General features: G+C 39.6%; 3 protein-coding genes across 6 annotated transcripts in view; 1 reads left to right on the forward strand and 2 right to left on the reverse strand.

Moving 5' to 3' along the window:
• Nucleotides 1-1029, reverse strand: part of LOC105280064 (zinc finger protein 627) — a 4920-nt gene extending 3891 nt beyond the window's left edge. Inside the window, exon 1 of the mRNA XM_011340254.3 lies at nucleotides 83-1029. The gene's annotated coding sequence lies outside the window, so the exon portion shown is untranslated. The remainder of the gene's footprint in view (nucleotides 1-82) is intronic.
• On the forward strand, nucleotides 33-6864 carry LOC105280343 (zinc finger protein 512B). Of its 3 annotated transcripts, none has more exons than XM_020031932.2 (3): nucleotides 33-143; nucleotides 5277-5553; nucleotides 6188-6864. In XM_020031932.2, exons 2-3 carry the CDS (start codon nucleotides 5280-5282, stop codon nucleotides 6601-6603), a joined length of 690 nt encoding a protein of 229 aa, XP_019887491.1. In that variant the 5' UTR covers nucleotides 33-143; nucleotides 5277-5279; the 3' UTR covers nucleotides 6604-6864. The 3 variants fall into 3 exon arrangements, with proteins under 3 accessions (XP_019887491.1, XP_026827409.1, XP_026827410.1); XM_026971608.1 differs by lacking the exon at nucleotides 33-143 and adding an exon at nucleotides 3098-3184; XM_026971609.1 differs by lacking the exon at nucleotides 33-143 and having other exon boundaries at nucleotides 4159-5553; nucleotides 6191-6864.
• LOC105280072 lies at nucleotides 1112-3971 on the reverse strand. Of its 2 annotated transcripts, XM_011340275.3 has the most exons (5): nucleotides 3510-3971; nucleotides 3082-3177; nucleotides 2553-2743; nucleotides 2078-2312; nucleotides 1112-1807 (listed from the first exon to the last, which is right to left on the reverse strand). In XM_011340275.3, the coding sequence occupies exons 1-5, from the start codon at nucleotides 3516-3518 to the stop codon at nucleotides 1379-1381; spliced, it is 960 nt and encodes a 319-aa protein (XP_011338577.1). In that variant the 5' UTR covers nucleotides 3519-3971; the 3' UTR covers nucleotides 1112-1378. The 2 variants fall into 2 exon arrangements, with proteins under 2 accessions (XP_011338577.1, XP_011338569.1); XM_011340267.3 differs by lacking the exons at nucleotides 3082-3177; nucleotides 3510-3971 and adding an exon at nucleotides 2925-3054.
• Nucleotides 6865-11545: the final 4681 nt, after the last annotated feature.

Below are 11545 nucleotides of genomic sequence, written 5' to 3' on the forward strand. Positions count from 1 at the left end.
CTGTTAACAGTCGGTCAACGACGTGTGAGGGAGGTGCGACTTCGCGAGCCCTACGGGGGATTTCTCTCTGCATTCTACTCACGTGTCGCGATCGCTTGCGTGCCAACGACCAGGACGGGACGACCAGGGCGAGAACGACGACGGTGAGGACGAGGACGACGGTAGCCTGTCACTCAGCGCGATGCGCTGTCACGTTGCACCCCCATTGATTTTTCCGTAATCCAGATTTTTCCGCAACACGGCATGGCATCCCTTTTATTTGTTGTCCTGAGCGCGCCAGATAAGGCCGCACGGGGAGTACGCCCGGCCTGTTAACGTTCGTCGCTCGTTTACCCAGCGAGAGAGAGCGACCGCGTTCCTTCCTTCCTCTTCTCCCGATAAAGCTGGATCAGCTGTTCCCCGAGACGCGGAGCTGACACTCTGACAGAAGTCAAGCTGGCGCCAGACTGTGCGCGATCCGTAATTTGTAGATTTCTGAATAACGTGAAGGAAAAAATTCGCCGATTCGTCAGGCGCGATTGCCATTCGCTAGCCGAGCGGTTTTTTAAAACTCAAAGGACGCGAATTATTCGAATCAATTCATTCGAATTATGAATGATAAACCGCGAATCGCGAATAATGTGGAAAGTTTGCACTGACGATCCGTCAGTGACGAATGACAAATTTTCCCGAATGTCCCATAAATCTCTGCAAATCACGAATCGCGAATCGCGAATTACGAATCGCGCACAGTCTGGCGCTGATTTTAGCCGCGGTTTATCTCCTCGTTCGTTTCCCGAGTGGCGAGAATGCCGATTTTCTGGTGAAAATAGCGCTCGTTTAGACGCGAGAAGAATGAGTCGGCAAACTCAGGTATTTCCTGCTCTTTCAAACGCGAAGATTGATGACAGTTGTAAGCCATGCGTTCGCCTAGCGTGTTTAGAAACGGCTTCTTTGTCTATAGGAAACGCGCCTGCAATAAGGAGAACGCTTTAATATTTTGCAGAAAGGCGATCAAATTTTTTATATTTAATAAAACGGCATTTTGCAATATCTTCTTTTGACTCAAAAATTAGTCACGGTGTAACGTTTTAATAATCCTAGCTCGTACCGAGTACAAATTTATGATTTATGGGTTTACGAAATGAGAGTTTATTGCTTCAGCTTTACAGAGAAAAAAAGGAAGGAAGATTACAAAAGTATTTCTATAATTTCTAAAGCCTCTAATACACATTTATAGCTTCGTGGAAAGCATTAAAGCTCTCTTGGAAGGTAGCTATGTATATCCTCCGCAAGAGCTTTGCGATCCCGACAAATCCGAGAAACCTCGAGGAAGCGCGTTCGAACGTACGCGTTTTCTTTCCACCAAATCGGAAGAAATCGCTGAGCTATCGCTTCCTCAATTTTTGTCGGTTTTTCTCTTTTTGTGCTCATGTCCGTGGACATGATGATGGAGATGATCGGCGTGGACATTGTCGTGAACATAGCCGTAATCATGGCCGTAACCGTGCGTCAACGCGTGACCGAATGCATGACCGAAGCCATGACCGAAGCCGTGATCGGGATTGGCGATGCCGTGGCCCAAGTGTACCGACGGATGCATGAAGAGGTGACCGGCCGCGTAGCCGCGCCCGTAGATGCCGCCAGCAAGGCCGTGCGCCGCGATCAGCGGCAGCGACGGCGGCGGGAGCGCATGAATCGGAACTGGAACCGGAATCGGCAGCGGTACCGGGTGCTTCACGGGCACCGGAAATAGCTGATGCACTGGTACTGCAATCGGTTGCTTCACTGGGATGGGTATTGGGTGCTCCACGGGGATCGGCACCGCCTGCGCACGGAAAAGGTGATCGATTAATATAGGTAATGCTCAATTCGATTGCGTGGGTGGCAAAAATAGAATTTTTTAAAAGTTTTCTAAATATATTTTTTATAATAGTTTTATAATATTTGCGGTATTTTATATGATATCAGTTGCAACGCAATTTATATTGTTTATTATTAAATTGCAAAATTCAGTTCAATTGATACGTCTAGAAAATTGTGACGAATTTAATAGCTCTTTTAACGAAATTATTTTAAAAAATGATAGACGTTATACCTGAGGCACCGGTATCGGCACGGGCACCGGTTTGTGGACTATCTTCTCAATCGGCACCGGAATCACCTTCTCCACCGGTATGTGATACGGTTTCTCTATTATCACCGGTTCCGGAACTGGTACCGGTTTCTCCAGCACCACGTGCTTCGTTATGTACACTGGGAGGGTCTTCAGGATTCCGGGTGTCAGAGTGATACCACCCTTCCCGTAAGGAATGGCACCACCCAAGTGCAATCTGTCGATCGATGACAAATGTTAATGTAAATGTGGCATTTAATTATGCACAACTGTTCGCATTTATTAATGCAACGTAAACAACTGTAGCCTTTTTACAATTTAGGCGTAGTACAAATACTTTCAGTACAAGTACTTTAAATACCATTTGAATCTTATTCTGATGCATTAAATGAGAAATAAATAAGAATTAAATTTTAAATTAGAATTAAATGAAGATATATGTTAGATATATTGTTACCCCGCGTGCAAGTTGACGTCGGACAGCTTGAGTCCTCTCCATGGGGAGTGATCCACTGTCCACGGATGCCCATATCCATACGAATTTGGTAGACCAATCCACCCGTCATTACCGATGACACCTCGTTTCTGTTGTTTCGCACTTTCCGGCACCGACGCGAACGCGTAAGTGCATTGTAGTACCAGGAACAGCTGAAATAATGCAGAAATTATTTATCAATATTATTTTGATCTTTATACAAGACAGCATTAATTTGCTGCGTATATATTTGCATTTCGCAACTGAAGATGAAAACGTTACGAAGTCACAAATCGTTCGAATTATTTGCATTTTCCGCAAAACACTTTCTCATTAAACATTATCGCAACTTACAAGGGACTTCAGCATTGCTCTCTCGTCGCGAGTGCACTGTTCGCAAGATCGTCGCAGCGAGAGCCTTTTATATTTGCGGATCGGACTATTGAGAGTTTGACAAATCCAGATCATGGGGCAGGTCAAGTTGCCGTCTACGATCGAGTCGGGAACTTACTCTGGTTGATCGGCACATCCTAAGCTTCCGGTGATGAAAGTTGCCCGTGACGGATCCAGTTCGCGGCGGCATTTCAAGATAATGGGTGTAATGAAGCTTCACGGTATGGAAGGAGAATAAATGTGTATGTTATTAGCTAAAAATCAGAATTATTAGTACAATAATTAATTAATTAGTTAACAAAACAACAAATATATTCCATTTTAACAAGAACTATGCAAATAAGAAATATACTTTGTTTTAAAATTTTTTTATATATTATCGAATATAACATTATATAATTCTTAACATAATAATATTTAACATTGACATAATTCTTCTCTCAAGAACGGCGCCAGTTTGCCGCTCGATCACACTCTCATTACGGTGTTGACCATTATTACTACCATTATTACATTCGACGCCCTCAAGACGCTCGTATTACTTACCCACATCATTGTTTCTACTTAATTATGCTTGAACCGCACTTCCGAGCACGTACGGTGAAAAGGAAACGCTCAAGAATTCCACGTGCTGCAATAATACCTACATGACGGCTTAATATTAGGAGCGGAAGACGGAGGTGATCTACGGTTTATTATAGGTCGGTGCATAAGTTCTTCGCCTCAAAAGATGACTCCTTCTTTCGACGTGATATTCGCACGTTGCCGAAAAGATAGGAAAAAGTCGTAGAAAACGATAAAAAATATTTTGATCGATTTATGCTGTATCGATCGTTCCATTTCAACAAATTGACAAATTGCAAAATCGGAGAGAACTTATGCATCAATGGAAGAAGAAGAGACAAGAAGAAACGCACGCTCTAATTCGAGCGCCGTTTTCCTCGTTTCTTCGTAATCGGCAACGTGTTTCTTCGAGTTCTCGAATTGCATGTCCACCGGATTGTGTCTGCCCTTCCTGCGTTATACCGCGTCATCGCGTACGTGGCTGGCGAACCTTGGCCAGCGTCATTGGGTGTGTGCGCCGTTGTTACGCGTTCGCTGGCTCGGTCTCGACGATGAATAATGAATGGCGGGTAGCACGGCCGGCATTAGGAACGGCCGAGGTGCGTTAGAAAATGAAAGTTAGGAAAGTCCTAGGCTGACGCGGAAGCGAGGCGGAAAACGCGTGCACCCGTCTCGATCTCGTTGACCGAATAAAGGAGGAGAGCACCGAGAAAGGAAACCGCCTGCTCTCCGGAGTCGCAACGGCTGCCGTTTGCGATTGCTTTGATTGCCCCGCATACATTGAGCTTGATTTTATCACAAGTTGAGAAAGATTATTAATTACTTTGTTGAAGAGTTAATTTCGCTACGATTCACTTTTGCAATGACTCCTTTAACTGATTGTCTCGTTGATGCCTTTAATTGTAAACTGATTATCAAATTATGTTTTTATTTTCTGACCAAATATATTCTAAAAGGAATTATATTAATTATATTAATTTCACTTTTAAGTAGAAATTTTTAATTATTCTCCAAAATATTATTTTAGAGGAGTGCGTTTATTTCATAACGCGCCTAATAAATTTTATAATAGCATACTTTATAATAACATCATTGATGCATGTAATGCACGATTCTTCGCACGATTCCAAAGGCGTGCGCGCGACATTGAATTCAACTCTCACGTATCGAGAGCGATCGCGGCTATCTAACGATCTGGAAGACCAATCCGTCGTAAAACCTCACGGTATGACTTAGCATCGCTAATGTGTGCCCTCACGTTTTCCATCCTCGCCCGCACTCGACTTCGCAGGAGAGAAAAGCGGCCTCGCTATTTGGCTGCCACCCAGATTCGGCCAACAGCGAAAGTGTATCGCTGTTATAGGATCGCACGTGGCGATCGTTCCTCTTCTTTGGCTGGTGATGCGTCGCATCGGCTGGATCGGCCCTATAAATATATATGGGGGGGTCACGATTCTGAAGCGAACTCAGTTTTTTGTCGGCAGCGCGGCCAGCAGGTGGAACTCGAGCGATCAGCCATGAAGCTCATCCTGGTACCGGCGCGAATCTTGGCGTTTCTCTTATCATCGTCTTACCATTGTCTTATCGCGTCGTCTGACGGAATTTCTTCATCAGATAAAATCGTGACGGGAGATGGGAATTTTTATGGGGAACGTTGATTCAGTGACTTGTGTATTAACTGTGAATTGCGATGGAATGAGTGTACTCTCATTGTCAGACAGCTTTTGAGCTTTTGTTCTATGTTCTCAGGTAATGTCACTGGTGTTGGCTACCAGTGTAGCTGTCACTGTCGAGAAGAATTGGAATGCACGAATTGGTTCGTCCACCCAAGGGAAGAAACATGGCAAAAGAGGTCTGGACGACTTGGGATACGGTTTTGGGATACAGCAAGAGCACCCGGAACACGTGTACGGCCCGCCAGTTCATTCGCCCCCGGTTTACGAAGTTCCCGCGCCAGATCTTGCGCATCCGGTACCGGGACATGTACCGGAACCGCAACCACCCATTGCCATTGGGCACCCAGTCGGTTAGTACACCTGGAACCACGTGTTCTTTGTCGATCTTAAATTCAATCTGAAGATATCTTAATACAGTTAACTTAATTTTTTGTATAATAACAAAAATGTTATTTAATTAAAATGGATCATACATAAATACATAATAGTCACTAGATAATTTACGAACTTTCCAACTCAAGATCTTCTAAGACTTTATTTAGAGAGTTAAATCTCTTAATTAATTCTCTTTATATTTACTCTTGAGAAATTTCATTTAATCGTTATATTAATCGAACACAAATATATAAAAATCCACTTGTTAATAATAAAACAATAAATTTTAAGTAGCATGTATCTTACAAAAGATTGCATATAGTATTAGGTCGGTGCATAAGTTCTTGCCAATTTTGCAATTTTTCTTTATTGAAATGGAACAATCCATACAGCAGAAATCAAAGTATTTTCCATCATTTTCCACGATTTTTTCCCATTTTTCCGGCATGCGAGTGTCATGTCGAAAGAAGGAGTCATCTTTTGAGGCGATCCATTCATCGATCCATCTCGACAACAACTTACGCACCGATCTAATATGTAACAAACAGCATACCTACCTTAACAAATGAATTTACAATTGTGAGAATATCACCTCACCCTTCCTTGCAGCAGCTGTACCCGTGCCGGTTCCGCAGCCGGTGCCACACCCGGTACCGCATCCGTTTGCGGTAGCCGTGGCGGTGCCGGTCACGAAGCACGTGCCGGTCGCCGTACCCGTACCGGTTCACGTCGACCGCGCCGTACCGGTAGCAGTACCGGTGCCCAAACCCTACCCTGTTCCCGTGGAAAAGATCGTCCATGTGGATCGGCCGGTACCGGTACCGGTGGAGAAGCCGATACACATTCCGGTTGATCGGCCGGTGCACGTGCCAGTTCCGGTGCCCAAGCCGTACCCGGTTACCCTCGAGAAGATCGTGCACGTGGACCGGCCGTACTTGGTGCACGTGGCCGTGCCGGTGCACATACCCAAACCGTACCCGGTACCGGTCGCCATACACGCGCACTACAAATCACATGGATGGTGACGTCGAATGCGTTTTCGGCGTTGAATCGGCGACGATTGTCTTCCGATTTCGTCTACCTATACTTCACTTAATTGTCCGCGATTCTTTTGTATGATGTAAGCGCGGTTTTATACGTTTTGTACAGACTCCTGTATTATTAATTAGATTTAATCTTGCCTGAATCTTCCGAAACGTGCATTGGCAATTGAGTCCATTGATTGCGTTTGCGAACTTTTGTACATGTTTGCTGTGCTAATAAAAAGAATGTGATTTTAAGAGAAATTTGCCGATCTTATTTTTCTATTTTTTGTGATACAAATCTGTGAAGAATTTTAGTCAGTTGAAACGATGGAGCTGACTAAATACTTCTGTCATCGAACATTATCTTTCTAACGGTGATATTAGTCATCCATGAAATCGTGGAACGACGCTACAAGCTCGTTCAATTAGTAAGTAACGTTACCATCATTAATGCAGTAAGAATGTTGCGCATGAGGCACGTGTGACGATTGCAAGTTGAAAATAAGTTACTTATGCATTTGTACATTACTTAACGGAAAAGTTTACAAAGTTTGAATCTTTTTTGTAGCGTCATGCGAAACGTCCTTGCCCTTTAATCGCATTAGCCTAAAATAATATTTGATTTATATTATACTTCATATACTTGTTTAATTAACTTGTTTAATTAAACAAGTCTAAGTAGCAATATACTTAATTTTAAGATGCTAATAACGTAACAATTTATTTCAGAGATTTTATAAAAGCCAAAGTAAGTGGCGAGTCATACGAAAAGTGACAACTCTCACATTTTAGCGAATAAGGTACGTTTAAAATTTATTATCTTTCGTGAGAACAGTTTTTCTTCACTGTAATAAATATACAATTAAATATATGATTATTTAAACGTTGTATATAAGCGCATACTTTATTTTACAGAGTTTCGAAACTGAAATAATGAAATTTCATTGCTTCAATAACAGTTAAGCCATATTCATCATCTTGATAATAATAACTTGACATTTCAAGCTCTAACACAGTTTAGACATGAAGAACGTTCGCCAAAAATACGCGAATATTGGACGAGAGAAATTTGGCGTATCCAGCAAACCACCATAATGTCGGGGAGTGGTATCGCAGGCCAATAAGACGGCATCGCGTGTCCTCGTGTCTCCTTCCCGTACTTGCGCATCGAGCGATGCGGCGTGGAAAATGTCGCACCTAACGCCTAGCCGGAAAACTATACTATACAATGAAGGCGAAAAGGTCGCGTTTTCCACGTAGCGGCTCTCTCATGCATTCTTGACGAGCAAATGCTTATTGTTAGCTGAGGCGTCACACGCTACCATATGCTCGTGTTAGAAAGTATACATATATGATGTTACTTTCGCGTCTATAGGTCCTGAGCGATTGCACTGTTCAGTCAATTTCGAGAAATTAATTTTCGATTGTCACCAATCGCTTGTGATTTTTTTCCTTAAAAATTTGGCGAGATGAATATCTTTTGCAAGACGAGCAGTAAAGTGAAGGAGTGGCATCGATAAAATGCGCAGAGCTTAATAATTTTTAATATTAATTAATGTCAATTATCACATTAAATGGGAAAAAAATAAGCTAAATTATCTTGCGGACTGGCATCAAAGATAATTATTTAATATTGCTACTTAATAGGATTTAAAAGGCGATAAGTAATTTATAAAATTAAATTAAAGCCCATTTTTAAAATAAAATTTGTAGTAAATTTGATTAACAATGCTTCAAATATTTTACCTGATTATTTTCATTGTTCATGTTACATAATATATTATATTACATGGTTCATTATTTCAAGTATATTGCAATAGCTTTATTTGTACGAAATCAGAGACTTCAACGCTTCATCATAGCGAATGAAGCTATTTTTAGTCCAACACAATTAACAGCTGTTTTGAGAAATGAATTATTTAACGAACAAATAATACCGACGATGATAAATGGCCAGATCCATACACACACACACACACACACACACACACACACACACCACACACACACACACACACACACACACACACACACACACACACACACAACCCCTAGCTAAGAGGGTTAACTATACTCAATCCCAATATATCAGCAATCATGTGAACGATTGCGATGTACTACTGACTATCGACCATTCGTTCCGCAAATACAGTGCGAAAACACATGGACGTTCTCGCCTCCTGTCATTCGAGAAAAGGCTCATGTCATCCGACAGATCGTTTTATGCTCTGAAAGAGAACCCCCCCGTTATGGCATCACCTACGGTAAACCGCTATCTCTTCAGATACCATAGCTCTCAGTATTCGTACGCTTAGCGACGGAGATACGCGGATTTTCTCTCTCGATCCGGAATATGAATATGTATCGTACTTACGATGGAAAATTTTGGTCGCGATCAGTACGTCGGGAAAAATTTTTTCACGCGAAGATTCGTCGATTTTTCGGTGGTTGAACACGAGTTTTGGGAAATATTTCCTGATTTTAACCGATTAAAACACGGCTGAAGTAATTCTATGCCAAAAATTGCAGCTAATTGCTAAGTAATTATTAAGTAACTCGACACGAAGTTAAGTAACAATGCGGACGTTGAGTGTAACTTATAGTTTGCGTGACGTAAATCGCCGTCGAAAGAACCGAGTTCTCTTATGCATTCAATATTCTGTTCTACGATTTAATTATGTAATTTATTATTACATGCATTAAGTCGGAATATTATTTAAAATTAATGATATGAGATTATTTGAGATTAATAATTAAAAGCGGGAGATTTGAGAAGAAAAAAATAATGTGTAAAGATAAAATTGAGCTATAGTGTTTTCTCTCTTAATGGCATTTTTATTTTTTCATTTTTTATAAATCGAAATATTCCAAATATATAAAAACTAAATTTTTCTGAACTAAATTGAGAGAACTTACTGCTTGCAAAAATGCGAAAATTACAATTTGTATTTCTGTTCAATTCGGCTAATAACGGTTCAAATATTAATCACTTTTGCTACTGTAAAAGAGATATATATCGGTATAATTTATATATTTTTCTTCTTTCTTTATATATTCGTATCATTAAAAGTTTTGCGTTTTTCTGGGAGAATTAGGGGATGGAGAATTACTGTATTTAAACATAATTAGTTGTCAGAATACTTCTGTTCGCGTCGTGCGTTCGCAAATGTTTCTATAGTTGTTATATATATATCGATTATTACTTTTTGGAAATCCATGCTTGCAGAAGTTTCGAAGCAGTTTCTTTAAGAAAGTAACAAATGAGTCTTTAGACTCTGCTCACGCATGAGCTTTACCTTCCTTTTGTATATACGGTTTCTTTTAATGGGACCTCGGTTATGATAACTACGTCTACGGTAGATAACAGCTGCTCGCAGGCTAGCAAGTGCTGCACAGCATCTATAGCGAGCTCATATTTAATAGATCCTTCGGCGCCTTTCGCGCTCTATAGGCGTTATACTTGACACCAAAGGCGCAGATCTATGCCGACTTAAAGGCGAGAAGTATCGTCGCGATCGAAAGAAATGAACTCGGAGGCCAATTGAAACGTTGAAACAGATTACCTTACAGAATAAAATTATTCTGCCTTTCTCTCTATACCTATTGGGTGAATCTTTTATGCCAAAATCGAACATATTTTTGTCTTCTTTTAGCTGAATAATAGAATATCTCAGAATATTGATATATAAATGAATATTTTATTTTTAGACATTTCTGTATACTCACATATATAGCAAGTTTATATTATTTAAGAAATAATATAATTGCAGTTAATTTTTTGTTTAAAAATTAAACAAAATCTCTCTTTAAATTCCTTGAATCTTTAAAGAATTTAAATGATTATTTTTAATTTATTATTTATAAACTTCTGTTTTGCATTTGGACATTTATATATATCAATATTTTCAATTGTTTGGCAGAAATCCCCAAAATAGCAATCCCAAATTTTATGAAAAATATGATTATAAAAAAATGTTGAATTTTATATTATCTTAAATATACATGCTTCGTTTTGATATCACAAATTTAATATTTTTTTTGCATTTTGCATATTCTTTATCGATACAAACTTTGCCACATTTCAAATTCACAGATAATTATATCCTCCCCTTATTCGCACTTTGCAATTAGCTGCAATTTTTGACATAAAATTGCTTCAACTATTTTTAAATCGCTAAAATCAGGAAATATAAATATCGCGCAATATCCACAAGAACTCCTTGTAGTGTTGTGGGGGTAGTATCTTTATCGTAGTCCAATAAATCTATCCAAAAGCTGTTGATCGCGCAGCCGCGAAGCACTGATGCCAACGAATCAGGGTGAGTTGACGATCAAAGATAAGTATGTATTTGTGAGAACATGAAAACTGAATGTGAAAACAAGTTGGAGGAACGGGTAGTTCATCGATAAGAATTGCTGAGGACCAACGAAGGTTTAGAAGTCAAAACGCAAGACGCGTCGAAGGAAGAGAACATTCTTCGACCACACGAATTCTTTAAAGAAGTCTTTTCTCAGGTGTGCAAGAGATGTCTCGTGAGGATAATATATAATATTATCAATGTGACAAAAGAAAAGAAACTATAAAATATAAAATTTTTGAAGATTAAGAAAATTAATTAAAAGAGTGATAATTGCAGAAATTGAGGATATTTTTGATAATCTTGAAGATCGAGATAAAATCTTGAAAATTCAGAATTTCGTCAATTAAAAAAATTGAAATTTTATTAACTTAAAAACTTGAGTTTGTCAGATTTTTAAAAATTAATTAAATGTATTTTCTCTGAAAACTACAATACAAAATTTGAAAAATTAAAGGTTTTATAAAAGCTGAAGAATTTAGAAATTAACATTTTATTAAAAATTGAAAATCTATTTTAAATATCGAGATGTTATTAAAATTAAAAATCAAATATTGCGTCTATTTTGAAAACCAAGATTTTTG

The sequence above is a fragment of the Ooceraea biroi genome, chromosome 8 (genome assembly GCF_003672135.1).
Source record: "Ooceraea biroi isolate clonal line C1 chromosome 8, Obir_v5.4, whole genome shotgun sequence".
Lineage (NCBI taxonomy): Eukaryota > Metazoa > Arthropoda > Insecta > Hymenoptera > Formicidae > Ooceraea > Ooceraea biroi.